At 45.3% G+C, this 15,618-nt stretch overlaps 1 protein-coding gene across 3 annotated transcripts in view; it reads right to left on the bottom strand.

The window, feature by feature from the left end:
* ACSL1 (acyl-CoA synthetase long chain family member 1) overlaps positions 1 to 15,618 on the bottom strand; it is a 277,457-nt gene that overhangs the window by 139,731 nt on the left and 122,108 nt on the right. For 2 of the 3 annotated variants that reach the window (XM_079909245.1, XM_079909247.1), the window contains one exon: positions 13,496 to 13,674. In XM_079909245.1, the coding sequence (XP_079765371.1) occupies positions 13,496 to 13,556 (61 nt within the window). In that variant the 5' untranslated portion in view covers positions 13,557 to 13,674. Of the gene's footprint in view, positions 1 to 13,495; positions 13,675 to 13,916; positions 14,063 to 15,618 lie in introns of those variants that run through there. The other variant, XM_079909246.1, reaches the window with a different exon arrangement.

Below are 15,618 nucleotides of genomic sequence, written 5' to 3'. Positions count from 1 at the left end.
TTATACCTATGTATGGTGATGGGTATTAACGAGACCTTGTGGTGGGCGTTTCACAATATATATAAATATTGAATCATCATGTTGTGCACTAAAATTAATGTAATGTTGTACGTCGATCTTACCTCAATTAAAAATTATTTTTAGCAAGTTATTAAAAAGGAAGAGAGACTGAGGCGGGCACAGCTGCCACAGGGAATGGAAATTTGGGAGAAGAGGGTATGGCTTTTATGATTCGCAGTTCCCACCTGTGCTGGGGCACTGCCAAGCCTGGGACCATGACCGATCCCAGGTGAGCCCTGTGCTGCCTGGACCCTCTCTCCCACCATGTCTACCCACACCGGTGGTCTACGCCATTTTCAGTGACCATCAGCTGCAGATAGGGATTTTCTGTTCGGAGAAGCCTAGGTTTCTCAGAAGGGTTTTAAGGGGCTTTAGGGATCTGTGGTATTACTCCCTCTTCCACAGGCCCAAGAAACTGCCATTAAAATTCCATGTATTTTACACTGTAACAAAGATATAGACAAGGGGACAGGGCCTACCTCTGACCTGGGGAGTCAGGAAAGACTCAAGAAGCAGCTTTCAAACTTGATCTTGTAGGGTGAGTGGGAATTTTCTAGAAAGAAGAAGATGGGTAGGGAAGTGGGTCTCAAAAGCAAGCCCAGGACAGATGCTGGTGATTAATTTTTTCACTGGCCCGGGGAAAATGAGAAAAATAAGGGCAAGGTAGTAAGTTTTTCAAAATGTAGATTTATTCAATTTAAAGAAATTTTAGTTTGAGATGAGGTTTCTTCCTACTTTTGGAGTGTTGCAGTTTTTCGTTTTCTTATGAAATCAAGATGGTAACAAATTATATCATTATGATTTCAAGCATCTCTTGTTTGGCCCAATAAAAATAACACACATTACCCACATTAAAAAAAAAAAGGTACTGGTCTTTGAAATTCCAAGACCTGAGAAGGGTGGGTAACCGTAGTCCAGGCTGAGGGAATTGATAATGCAGAGGCCGGCCTGCTGAGAAATACCAGGGCGCTTGTGGAGAAGTGGGAGGAGTCCAGCATGTGGTGGACGATGGGGTCAGAGCAGCGGTTTCGGGTTAGATGGGGGAGGGCCTTTTATAAGAAGCTCAGACTTTATCTTTTAGGAAGCAGGAACCAGTAGGGGTTTATAAGTGGAGGAGACAGCTGACTATATATCTTCTGTTGGAAGATGAACAATGCTCCAGTAGAGCACATAGACTGCAGAAGAAAGAAATGAGACAGTGATATAATATAAGATGAGGGTGTTAATTATAACCCATAGCCATAGGAATGAGGAAACAGAACAAGACTTTAGAGACTATCCTAAGATGGAATTGGTTTCAAAGACATTCAGGGGAAGCCTATAAAGAATGCTTTAAGGCACGATCAACCAACAGAAATGACCAGTATCCGAGCATATCTAAGGATGTCTCAAAGCTGAGTTGTACAGCCTGCAAATAGCCTATCAATCCTCTAGGCTCACAACTCCCAGTTGCTAAACCAACCTGAACAGTTAAGAGCACCAGGGTTACCACAAATCCACACCACCTAAAAAAAGTGTGCTTTTGGGGCCACTGGCCACTGGCCAGGACTTAAATGTGGCATTTTTGAGAATAAGAGATGACAGGTTCAAAAGACTTTGGGGGCCAGGCAAATTTAAGGAGCAGAATGGATTTGTAAGTGCGATGATGAACTACAGCTGACACTAGGTCCCAGTGAAAGGGCTGCAATAGGGAACAGTGGAGACTGTGGCAGACCAGAGCCCACATGCCCTGCCTAAGGCTGGGCAGCTGCTATTCTGCACCAGCCTATCGTTGCAAAGTGGGAAAGAGGTCAGATCTTCTGGTATGTTTTAACAAAGCTGGAAATCTGGATTTTTGTTGTCAGCTAATTCAAGTTTAAAAAATAACCACAACATTATGGGAGTCAAAATCCACTCTGTTTGTAAGCTGAATGTATTCCATTGACCTCCAATCTGAGACCTTTAGACCAGGGATTAGATAACTATTAAGCTAATAGAGATCCACAACAAGACCTCACACAAGAAAGAAAAATGTGAAGCCATTTAGCAATAAGGGTAAGCTCTGAATCATCTGTGGGAAGAAAGAAAAGGATATGAAATATTTTTTAAATTCAGAATTAACAAACAGTAATCTTGATTCTCCACTTCTATTTCCAGTGGACACAACAATGGGTTTTGGAAACTACTTGTAACCTCCAAGCAATGCTAGGCGACTGTCACATTTGTTTTTCACAATTGCTTTCTATGAAGGAAGAACAAATATTATTATTCTCATTTGACTGATGAGAAAACGGAGGCAGGATGAGGTCTGCAGCTGCTCTAAAGCCGCCGAGTATGGTGGGAGCAGAGCTGAGGCCGGAACCTCGTCTACTGTCACTACCCCAGACGTCAGGCTACACAGCCACTCTGATGGGCTCCCCTGGTGTATGGGGATAATCAGGTTTATCCCCTCTCCGAACAGAAAATCCCTATCTGCAGCTGATGGTCGCTGAAAAGTGGCATAGACCATCGGTGTGGGTAGACATGGTGGGAGAGAGGGTCCAGGCAGCACAGGGCTCGCCTGGGATCACTCATGGTCCCAGGCTTGGCAGTGCCCCAGCAAAGGTAGGAACCATGAATCATAATCCAGGTGTGTGAAGAGCGACCTCTCTTGTCTGCATCATCCCACAGGGGCTGCCCTGGGGGACTTTCTTTCTTCAGTTCTCTCCACCTGCAGGATGTCAACAGGATTGCTTTCCTGTCCTCAATGCTGTCTTCAGAACTGTTGCAGGGGCTGGATGTAGGCCTGATGGATTTTCTCCTAGGTTCCTAACTCTAGGAACTCTATTTTTTTTAATTAATTAATTTTTTTATTGACATATAGTTGATTTACAATGTTGTGTTAGTTTCAGCAAAGTGATTCAGATATATATATATATGTTATACATATATATATTCTTTTTCAGATTCTTTTCTCATATAGGTTATTACAAAATATTGAGCTAAAGTTCCCTCTGCTATACAGTAGGTCCTTGTTGTCTGTCTATTTTATATATAGTAGTGTGTATATGTAAGGTAACTTATTTTGAAAGTCATTTTGGGGGGTCTATTTTATTTATTTATTTTTAAAATTTATTTATTTAATTTAATTTTGGCTGTGTTGGGTCTTCGTTGCTGCACGCGGGCCTTCTCTAGTTGCGGTGAGCGGGGGCTACTCTTTGTTGCGGTGCACGGGCTTCTCATTGCGGTGGCTTCTCTTTGTTGTAGAGCATGGGCTTTAGGCACGTGGGCTTCAGCAGTTGTGGCATGTGAGCTCAGTAGTTGTGGCACACGGGCTCAGTTGCTCCGTGGCATGTGGGATATTCCTGGAACAGGGCTCGAACCCGCGTCCCCTGCATTGGCAGGCGGATTCTTAACCACTGCGCCACCAGGGAAGCCCTGGGGGTCTATTTTAAAACTTCCATTCACTTTTGTAAACTAACATGAAAACATATGCAATACTTGGAAAATATGTGTGTAGTTAAGCAGTGATTCATAAATGTACACTTGAGGAAACTTGTATAAAATCTAAGAAATGAATGAGAAATCAAGGGGGCAAAATATTATAGTAGCTTAGAACAGGGATGGTGGAGCCAGGAAGCCTGGGTTTAAATCCTGGCTCTACCCTTTCCTAGAAAGGTTACTGTGGAAACTTACTCCACAAGTTCCCTAATATTTGTATCTACCTCGTAATGTCCTTGGGAGGGTTAAGTGAACGAGCGGGTTGACTACCTGGGAAACAGAGTCGGAATGGAGATTAGCGTGCAGGGCTTTGATTGGGGGCTGCTCTCAGAATCAGCTCAGGTGAGGGAAGACGAGGAAGCGAGTCTGGACACAGGGAGACGCTGGATTGTGATGTAGTCTCTTCAAAGGCCTCAGCCAACCCCACAAGGAGCTCTGAACCTCGTAGAACCTTTCAGAGCTGTCCCGAGTTGGGGTAGAGGGCCTAGACCTTTGTACCCCACACGGGTCGGTCAACGGATACAGGCTGCACCAGGGAAGGCAGGGTGCCTCAGGCAAAGTGGGGCTCTTCAGCCAAGAACAAGTCCCTGAGAGGGGCTGACACTGGAGAGCTGTCTGCAGGCAACACCCCAGCAGCTGCAGGAGCAAGTCCTTCACTCTGGCGTGAAGATCTGAGCCACGCAATGAAGCATCCGCTACAATGAGACCACCCACCCACCAAGGCAAATTCTATCTAAGTGTGGAAAACACAGTAGAAGTGATCAATGCATAACTTTCAAGTATTTAGGTCACTTCCTTATTTTCAAAGCACAAACAAACATAAATATATAATCAGAGAATTACAGTCATAGAAGATAGTGGGCATTTTACTGTTTATCTCCTCCAGTTTCTTTATTTACGGATGAAGCAAATTGAAGAACAGAGAGGTTTAATGATTTCCCCAGGTCATGGCAGAGTCTAGATTTAAATTCAGGTCATTGGACTTCAGGTTCAGTGCCCCTGCCACCATGTCACAATAAGGCACATTGTAACAGGAACAGCAAAGAGACTCCATCTTTCATGCCAACTCTGATGAATTCGTAGTGGCTGCCTGGATGAATATGTTGAGAAGGAGATTTCAAATTAGAGCTTCAACAGAATAATCTCACTAGAGTCCTATTCTGGGTTTTATAACTTCCTTGGCCTAATGATGAACACAAAAATGACAAGCAAGTTAAACATAGGACTTTTAGAGGAAAGTAGACTATTACCCTAGAAAGAAGAATGCCAAATTTGGTTTATTTATAACTTGAAGGTATCTAGCTGGATTACTTTTTTCCCCACAGAAGGTGGTTCCTTAAGTTATATTTCCTCTTTCCTCACTTGCAAAGTGAGGGTGTTGAGCCACCTAATTTTGGAGGCTCTTTTCAGCATCCGGAAATCTCTGTTGGTGAATGACCGGGTTGTCTCTTGGGACCACTGAGAAGGCTGAAGACATTTCCAGCTCCCTGTAGGTGACTGCATGAAGGTGAGCAAGGGTACACATCCTCATTCCTCACAACAATGAGAGGCCTAGGGCTCCAGTGCCAAAGCTTATGGGAATAAAACTTTTTTTAAAATTGTTTTTATTGTGGTAAAATATACATGCCATAAAAGTTAGCATTTTAACCATTTTTATTTTATTGTTTTTTAAAATGTATTTATTTTATTTATTTATTTTTGGCTGCATTGGGTCTTCGTTGCTGCACACGGGCTTTCTCTAGTTGTGGCGAGCGGGGGCTACTGTTTGCTGTGGTGAGCGGGCTTCTCACTGCAGTGGCTTCTTTTGTTGCGGAGCATGGGCTCTAGGTGTGTGGGCTTCAGTAGTTGTGGCACGTGGGCTCAGTAGTTGTGGCACACAGGCTCTAGAGTGCAGACTCAGTAGTTGTGGCACACAGGCTCTAGAGCGCAGGCTCAGTAGTTGTGGCGCACGGGCTTAGTTGCTCTGGGGCATGTGGGATCTTCCCGGACCAGGGCTCGAACCTGTGCCCCTGCGTTGGCAGACGGATTCTTAACCACTGTGCCACCAGGGAAGCCCTTAACCATTTTTAAATGTATAATTCAGTGGCATAAATCCATGCACAGTGTTGCTCAACCATGTACAGAATTGTTTCACCCTCTCATGCTGAAACTCTGTACCCAATCAACACGAACTCCCCTGTCCCTTCTCTCAGCCCCTCATAACCTCCGTTTCACTCTCTGTGTCTATGAGTTTGCCTATTCTAGGTACCCCATTCAATTGGAGTCATATAATATTTTTCCTTTTGTGTCTGGCTTATTTCACTCAGGATGTTTTCAAGATTCATCCATGCTGTAGCATGTGTCAGTACTTCATTCCTTTTTTGGGCCAAATACTATTCTGTTGTATGTCTATGTCACATTTTGTTTATCTTATTGTGTTTGGCTAGTGTGAATAACGCTATCAAACTTGGTGTGGAAATAATACTTTTTGCACCCAGTTCATGCCTGACACCTTAGAATCATGAAATCATTAGGGATTACCTATTGCTCATCTTATAGATAAAGAAACAAAGGCCCAGAAAGACCCACCCCTCACTCATGGCAGCCTTAACAGGAGACACCAGTACCATGAGATCTAAAACTTAGATTCACCATTGGGTGCAATCATGGTAAAATGAGTGCCCTGTTTTTTACAATCTTTGTTTGGTTTATCTGCAGCAGATAGGAGAGGTATGATTTTAAAATAACAGGACTTACTTTAATAGCTATCCAGTACTTGTCATACTAAGTGCTCAACTTACCTACTGTTTTACAACTAGCTTAAATTTAGCAGCACACTATTTTGTTATGTTCACAAATTTGGGGGGTCTGGAATTTAGACAGAGTATGGCAGGGGTTGCCTGTCTCTGCTCCACAATGTCTCGGGCTTCAGTCGGGGAGACTCAAATACCTGGGAGCAACTTGAACAGCTGGGCACTAAAATCATCTGAAATGTCTTTGCTCGTATGTCGGATGCCTGAGCTGGAATGCCTCAAAGGCTGGGCTGTTGACTAGTGCATCTACACTTGACCTCTCCTGGTGTGCTGGGCTTCCTCACAACATGGTGGAACCAGGGTAATCATGCTTCTTACATGGCCGCTCAAGGCTCTAAAAATGCGTATCCAGTCAACAAGGCAGGAACGGCATTTATGCCCTTTCAGGACCTGGCCTTGGTAGTCACATAGTACCACTTCCATTGAATTCTGTTGGTGAGAGAAGTCATAGGACTACTCACTTTCAAGGTAGGGGACACAAACCCCATCTTTCACGGGAAAAGTATCAAAGAAGTTGTGGCCATGATTTAAAACCACTGCAACAATATAAACTATTATATATAGAATGGATAAACAACAAGGTCCTACTGTGTAGTACAGGGAACTACATTCAATATCCTGTGATAACCCATAATGGAAAAGAATATAAAAAAGAATATATATATATATATATATATATACACACACACATATATATATGTGTATATATATACACACATAAATATATATGTATCTGAATCACCTTGCTGTACAGAAGTTAACACAACGTTGTAAATGCACTATATTTCAATAAAAAAAAAAACCCACCGCACCTAGTGGATATTGCCCCCTTCAAAGAGGACACCAACTGAATACTGTCTCCATTGGGATACCATGTAACTGACCCAGTGCTGCCGTCCTTGCTTACAGCTTTCTAGGGTGCCCTTTTGGAAATCCAGCTAGACTCTACTGAATATCCTTTTGACTTACTGGTGCTGGTGAGTCTTTAAAGGTGGATTTGATTTGGGGAAAATCCAGTGATGGAGGTGGACGGTTAACTGAAGATTCATCAAACATTTCGTGAACTACCAGTATGTGCTGGGCACTAGGGAGACACATCGATATATAGTTCATTTTTTAGTTAAAAACTACCAGACTTGGAGTGTGACCGCCCGCCCCCCCAAATCTAACCAGATTGATTGTCTCGTATGTCTAGCAAATGCCCATGAAGGTACTCCCCCAAAAGGAGCACATTCAGAACCACTTATATTTTGGGCAGTAGTCGTGCCCCCTCTCCACCCCACGTCTTTGAAGGAAAGCCATCACGTGAAGAGGTAAATTCTGGTGTGTTTGTTTAAAAGATCACGTCTCATTTTCTAAGTCATAATTTTCAGGAGGGTGGTAAGCTAACTGGACGAGAGCTATGACTCCACGCGCCTTTTTCTTCTGGAGTCATCCAAATGGTGGAGCTGTGAAAGGGAAAACAGGGATATGTGTTCTTCTACTCAGGTGATCACACCAGATCTGTTTAGGTCTTCTGTTGACTGTCAGGCAGCCTTCCTGAACATAGCCTTGGGGCTTTCATGTTTCAGATATAAACGTTGTTAGGGAAGGCTTAATCACAGAAAGCCGTCTTCCTACAGACATCGGCCTTGCTGTCCGCTCCTCCTCTCCTAGAGGGCTGTTAGGTTGCCAAGGCAACCAGCAGTCCTCTGTGAAATGTTCCCAGCCTTTCCCATGAATACAGAATTTGAATCTGTAGCTTATCATCTGACTTTTTACGTAAGCGCACAGTAGGCTGAAGAGTGTAATTTCCACCTTGAAAACTAAGTGATAGCCTAGAGACCAGGCCAGTAAACAGGGCACACAGGGATGGCAAACCCTACACTTCCCCACCCTAAAAGTGATTGCCGTCTCTGTGGTTTCCAAGGGAGCTCAAGCTCTCTCACATTTTGTATCTGATTTGCCCAAAGACCCATGCCTGTGAAAGAACTGTTTAATGTGGGTATCTCTTCAACTATACCAACTTATCTCCTTCTTTTAAATGCCATAGAGCGGTCCAACTAATGTTCTGAGTATCAGTCCTAAATGAAATGGGGTCACAGAAAACAAAACACTGGAAGAGCCAAGACACGTGCTTTTCTAAGATGGCGATCTGGCTAGCACATTAGCCTGAGCTCTTGACCTGTATGATGCTTCTAGAAAAAAGGTGTTTCATTGTGCTAAGAGCACTGGGCTGAGAATGAGAGTCCTGGCCTTCTCTTACTGCATGACATTCTCATCCGAACCTCAGACACATCATCAATAAGATGAGAATCATAACATACTTCACAAGGTTGCTTTAAAAGTCCTTTGTAATATTTGATACAGTCTACAGATATTTTTTAAAAACCTCTAAGATTGTTCATTTTAAAAACAGTGTTAACCAAAATTTTCCAAGTAAAAAACAAAACAGGAGGGCTTCCCTGGTGGCGCAGTGGTTGGGAGTCCGCCTGCCGATGCAGGGGACACGGGTTCGTGCCCCGGTCCGGGAGGATCCCACATGCCGTGGAGTGGCTGGGCCCGTGAGCCATGGCCGCTGGGCCTGTGCGTCTGGAGCCTGTGATCCGCAATGGGAGAGGCCGCGGCGGTGAGAGGCCCGGATACCGCAAAAATAAAAAAAAAAAAAACAAAACAAAACAGGAAGCCCCCAAATTATTTTTACAACTTAAGTCAAGGACAAGATGGTTGAGATTCTCACAGATCTTGAACAAACTACCATCCTCTGAATATCAGAATCAGAAACTAAAATGCAGAGATTGATCCATAGGAATTAAGTATCTGTGAAACAGAAGGGAAGGAGGCAGGGCACAATCTTTGAAAGAATGACACAGCCCGAGGACATGACATAAACTGATTAGAAACAAATGGGTCCAAGATGGCGGACAAGTCAACTTCCACTAGACCTTGAGCCTCAGTACACGCTCACATCAGCAAGCTAAATGACACACCCACAGGAGCCATGACAGTTCCAAGACACCATAAGGATCAAAAGTAGGCGGTGGCCCAATTTCTGGAAATCCCCACCCCTTCCTAAAATAGTTGGAACACTCCTCCCTCTCATTAGCCTATGAAATTACCCGCTCCTATAAAAACTGACACCCCCATACCCTGGTGCCTTTCTCACCTTCTGAGATGGCCCACACTCTGTCTGTGGAGTGTGTTTCTCTCTAAATAAATCCACTTCTTACCTATCACTTGGTCTCTCAGTGAATTCTTTCTGCAATGAGACATCAAGAACCTGAGCTTCATTAAGTCCTGAAACCAGGTGTGTGATCTCAGTTGGAAGACTGTGGGTTTTGGCCGGCTTTGAGTCCCAGCTGCATGGGTTCGAGTTCCAATCTGAGTTCTGGCCGGGTTTGAGTCCCAGCACGTGGGTTCAAGTCCCAGTCTGAAGTGTACACTTTCATCTGAGCTTTACTTACTATGTGGGGGCAGCCCAGCAGCTGGCTTAGACTTTATTTGGCAATAAGCGAACCAGGTTACATACACCTTTAGACATTGGACACAGAGCACAAACAGAGCAAGGCATGTGTGCAAAGCAGACTCCTTAAACAATTTTGAATTAGGTGAACCTATAACACGGTCTGGAAGATCTCAAGCAAATTATTTTCTTTATTTAGGGGAAAAAACTCTGCATAATAAGACTAATATCACCAGCCTACTTGAATCCACTTAAGAAATACAAATACCTCCTTAAGTCAAAAGAGTCATAGCTGTCCCTTGGATATAGAATGAAAAATTAAAGATTTTTAAAAATTAAGTTCATTTACTATGCAATGTTCTCATGTATATTTTCCCGGCAAGTAAGGTGAGGTCACTTAACGCTCTGACTTCCAGGTTCTTCCTCCTCTCCCCAGCGTCTCAATACTGGACTGCCCAAGGGTCTTGGTTCTCCTTCTTTCTCTATATTCTCATTTCCTTGGTGATCTCACATAATCCGTGGCTTTAAATACCGTGCATTTTCCCTATGCTGACAGCATCCAAATGTATATCTCCAGCTCAGACCTCTCTCCTAAATGCCAAGCTAAGATGTATCCACTTGGATGTCAAGGAGAAATTTCAAAGTTCACATGTTTAACACTGCTTCCACCCTTAGCATTCCCACATCCCAGTTAGTGGCAACTCCATGTTCCAAATGCCAAATACATTCTTTTTTTATTTATTTATTTTTTTGGCTGTGTCAGGTCTTAGTTGTGGCGCGCGGGCTCAGTTGCCCCACGGCATGTGGGATCTTAGTTCCCCGACCAGGGATCAAACCAACATCCCCTGCATTGGAAGGTGGATTCTTAACCACTGGACCCCACCAGGGAAGCCCCCTGCCAAATATATTCTTGACTCCTTTATCTCACACACATCACGCAGCCATTAGGAAGTCGTGTTGGCTCTACCTTCAAAATATACCACGGATCTAAACACTTCTCACTCCCTTCCCTGTTACCGCTCTAGTTCACGCTACCGCCCTCTGTCTCCTCAAGCACTGCTACAGCTACATCCTCCTCCTGGGTATCCCTGTATCCATCCTTTAGTCTACCATTGACACAGTTTACATTTATTTTCAACACATAAGTTAGATCATGTCACTTCTCTGTTCAAAGTTCTCCAATGGTTCCTCATTTCACACCGAGGAAAACCCAAAGTCTTTACGATTGCTTCCATGTCAGACACTAAGATCGGTTCCCGTGAGCTCCCTGAGCTCATTCCCCTGCCACTAACATCGTCCTCGCACCCGAGGATGCGCCCCTCTTTTCTACGGTGTAAGCTCTGTGAGGCAGGGAGCTTGGTATGTGCTGTCTCCGTTGCATCCTAAACTAACGTTATGGAGCTTGGCATGGCAGCAGACCGCTGGGTAAGCATTTGCTGAATGGATGCGCGAATCAACAAACGCATAATTCTCAGGCATCCCTTGAAAACAGGGAAGGAGGGTGAATATCCTCACCTCTTTGACTCCAGAGCAGGGCTGGGCAACCTAGAGCCTTCAGGCCCAAATCAAGCCTGCCACCTGTTTTTGCAAATAAAGGTTTACTGGAACCATGGCCAGGCCCATTTGTTTGCATACTACCTGTGGCTGCCTACCCACACACTATACCAGCAGAGTTGAGCAGTTGCTACGGAAAGTGTATGGTCAACAAAGCCTAAAATATATACTATCTGGTTCTTTACAGAAAAAGTTTGCTGTCCCTTGATCCAGAGGGTGCAAACTGAAAGGGAGAATTCAGCTACTCCTTGCTGTTCATGCAAAAATCCAGCCACCAAACCCAAAGAATGAAACACACTCAGATTTGGGTGAGCCAGTCAGTCGGTAAGTACCATACAAATTCCACAACCTCACTTTGGGGGAATGGCTAGCCTAGAAATGCTCCTAACCCACGCACAGGCAGTATTCGGTCTGTCAAGGTGGCAAAAAGTAGCCCTGTCTGCCCACACACATCACTAATGGGAAGATGAGGGAAGTTAGTCTATTTTTTTACATCTACATCCATTAATGTCTCAAGAGTTGAAAAATTTCCTGTAACTGCCTATTTTTAATCATGTTGCCACAGAAAGGTCATTTGTATCACATGCTTTGACTCAAAGACGCACTTCATTTCCTTAAAATAGAGTCAGCTCTCATCCACCTTGAAGACAGGCCTGCTCAGAACCCTGACTGGCACAGTGGGTGGGCTGGGGGCTCAGCAGGTGCTGCTTCGGGATACAAACACCTGTGCCTGGAAGAGGCGAAGGGGGCCTGTGGGACCCTGTCTGAAATGAGGCCGTCCAGCAGGCGGGCCCTGGCTGGAGGGCTTCCCTGGGAAGTTGTTGGCCACAGGATGACTCAGGTTTGGGACTGCTGTGGGCCTGTCCCGGCTTCCCTGGGGACTCCTGGGATGTGGAAGGACTCTGTATAGAGGAGGTGACTGAGAACTGGGCAAAGTGTAGATTATACCCTTGGTAATGGCTAGAATCACACCAACCATCAGTAGCCGTGACCCCGGACCCATGAAATGTGGAATTTTGCTGCCTTTGCTCTAGTCACTGGGGAAAAACATTCCTACTTCTCCACTTCCCAGGCAGAACTGTCCCATGGGCTGGGGTCCTCCCTTAAGGAGAAAAATAAAAATCTGCTACGTGAATAAGAGAAGGCTGCTGAGAAGTGGAATATTTCCTACCCTATCAGTAAACAAAGGATGTCAGTCAGTCATCAGCGACTGCAGCCCTCCAACGTGAGCTGATGAGCCCTGAGGGAATTCAGGAAGGAAAGAATACCTGCCATCTAGCAGCCATCAGACTGCAGCCACTCCTTACCATGAGCCCTGAGGCAACACAGGAGGTGAAAACACAGGATACTGGCCCAGATAGCTGAGATACTTATCAAAGGAATGATTTCAGTGAGCCCAGACTCTTGCGTCTTCCTATACATACAAAAGTGCTAAATTCCTTAACTTGGGATATCTGGTTTTCTTTAATTAACAGTAATCTTTTGATGTTCCAACTACCTGCCCTTTGCTGCAAAACTCCTACATAACCTGGCTCCCCCCTCACCTCCTCGGAGCAGTCTGTCAGTTACTTGAGATGCTGCCTCCTGGGCTTGAAGTCCTAAGAATTCCCACCAAATAAAATATAACTCTCAGCTTTTAGGTTGTGTGTATTTTTTAAGTCGACATTGCGGGGGATCAATCAATCAAGTGGTCCCCAAAGACGGTGCCGGTCACTTTGTAAAACAAAACAAAACTCACTAGAACTCAATGCAAGGTGAGGACCTTCATTCAGGGGTAAATTCCACCTGATAGCCAAGGAAAACGCCAGATTGAAAGTTGATTTGAGGAACACTCAGAATTGTTTGCATACTAGTAAGACAAGCCTTGATCCGCAGCAACCGATTTCTGAGCTCAGGTCCCTCTAGTTGGTGACGGGATCTTTATTCTTTGAAGAATGTTAAGACCTGGCTGGTTCTGTTAAGACTTATCCAAATCCAGAGAGCTGGGTTGTAGAAACCTCTAAACTTCTCTCCATGATTCCAGGAATGATTAAAGTGAAAAGGAAATTCAAGGACAAAGAACAGGCTGAGGGCCGTGGTGGATCTCTAGTCTCAGCCTCCCAGCTCCCTGCCCTGGAGCCTACGTCTCCCCAGGGGACAAATCAAGACCCAAGTGGCTACTGACATTGTTATTAACAGCATTACTTACCTGGAGACGGCTTATCTTCTAACAGGAATGCTGGGGAACCAGAGGTGCTTCCGCAGGACATTTCAAAGGCACCTTGGACTAGACCTTTGCCAGGTGGCTGTCTCTTTTCCTCAGCTTGGATGAAGGGAGACGAATGAGGGGAAATAACTCAGTGGATGACTCTTTCTTGGATGCATTACCTGAAAGTCAAGAAGGGAATAATCCTGAGGCTCTGTTCTGACTACTTTTCAGGCTCCACAAGGAAATAATAAGAATTCACAATAATCTACTAATTGATACAAAGGAAAGTTATTTCGTTGTGAGCCTGGACTTAGTATGTGTTAAATAATGGTGAAACCATGCACCTCAGACTGGGACTTGAACCCACACAGGCAGGACTCGAACCCGGCCAACACCCAGTCTTCCAACTGAGATCACACACCTGGTTTCAGGACTTAATGAAGCTCAGGTTCTTGATGTCTCATCGCAGAAAGAATTCACTGAGAGACCAAGTGACAGGTAAGAAGTGGATTTATTTAGAGAGAAACACACTCCACAGACAGAGTGTGGGCCATCTCAGAAGGTGAGAAAGGCACCCAGGGCATGGGGCTGTCAGTTTTTATAGGAGCGGGTAATTTCATAGGGTAATAAGTGGGAGGAGTGTTCCAGCTATTTTAGGAAGGGGCGGGGATTTCCAGGAATTGGGCCACCGCCCACTTTTGATCCTTATGGTGTCTTGGAACTGTCATGGCTCCTGTGGGTGTATCATTTAGCTTGCTGATGTGAGCGTGTACTGAGGCTCAAGGTCTAGTGGAAGTTGACTTGTCCGCCATCTTGGACCCATTTGTTTCTAATCAGTTTATGTCATGTCCTCGGGCTGTGTCATTCTTTCAAAGGTTGTGCTCTGCCTCCCTCCCTCCTGTTTCTTTTTTTTTTTTTTTTTTTTTTTTTTTTTTTTTGCGGTACGTGGGCCTCTCACTGTTGTGGCCCCTCCCGTTGCGGAGCACAGGCTCCGGACGCGCAGGCTCAGCGGCCATGGCTCACGGGCCCAGCCGCTCCGCGGCATGTGGAATCTTCCCGGACCGGGGCATGAACCCGCGTCCCCTGCATCGATAGGCGGACTCTCAACCACTGCGCCACCAGGGAAGCCCCCTCCTGTTTCAATAGAGTTTACAACCTTTACAGAGTAAGTCACCAAACACTGTGAGGGGAGAAAGCAGAAAAGACCCATGAGGGAATATGCACAGGGATACACAGATAATTCTATTTTCCAAAAATATTTATTTATTTATTTGCCTGCACCAGCTCTTAGTTGTGGCACATGGAATCTTTAGTTGCGGCATGTGGGATCTTAGATCCCCGACCAGGGATCGAACCCGGGCCCCCTGCATTGAGGGTGCATAGTCTTAGCCACTGGACCACCAGGGAATTCCCTCTATTTTTAAATAAGGTGTTGAAGTGTCAGTTACCTTTGACCTCAGGAAAAATACCCATACACAAAGTCACATCGAATTTGGGCCTGAAACTAGGGTCCTCACATGATTACTTGAATGTACCCCATCGCCTTCAACACCACAAGGGCAAGACTGCTACAGACGCTGCTGCCTGTGGGGGGCGCCTCCTCGCTCCTGGGAAGGTCACTGGCCCTCAGAGAAGGCCACCATAGCATTCAACATGAGCATTTTTTAAGGAATGGTGGCCTCTCCTAAAGACACCTCTCCCTGCAGCGCCACCCTGTTTCTGTGCTCCCCCAGGTATTGATATATCTCGTCCAGCCCAGGTGCCAGAACCTTCTCTGGGGAAACCCAGTCCCTCCCCTAACGCGAAGGGAGTCCCTGTCCCTTTGGAATCTGGCAAACACAGCCGCCTGGGGCTGTGGCCACCTACTGGTGTGCTTCTGCTGGCTTCCAGGGGGCTGGGAAGTAACGGAGGAACAGGATGGGGCCTGTGGAGGGCTTACTTCCAAACCAGTCTCTCCACCAACAAACAGTGCTGCTGGCTGCCTCTGAAGTTTACCTCATTACCGTGAGAACTGCCTTCTTCGGAAAGTCACACTGTTCAGTCTCACAGGAGGAAGGGACATATCTCTAATTAACTTGACTTCTACCTACTGTGCCCATTTTAATTTCAAAACACACTCCCCT

The sequence above is a fragment of the Stenella coeruleoalba genome (genome assembly GCF_951394435.1).
Source record: "Stenella coeruleoalba genome assembly, chromosome: 21".
NCBI lineage: Eukaryota > Metazoa > Chordata > Mammalia > Artiodactyla > Delphinidae > Stenella > Stenella coeruleoalba.
The sequence above is the reverse complement of the archived record's forward strand: the minus strand, read 5'-3'. Positions and strand labels throughout refer to the sequence as shown.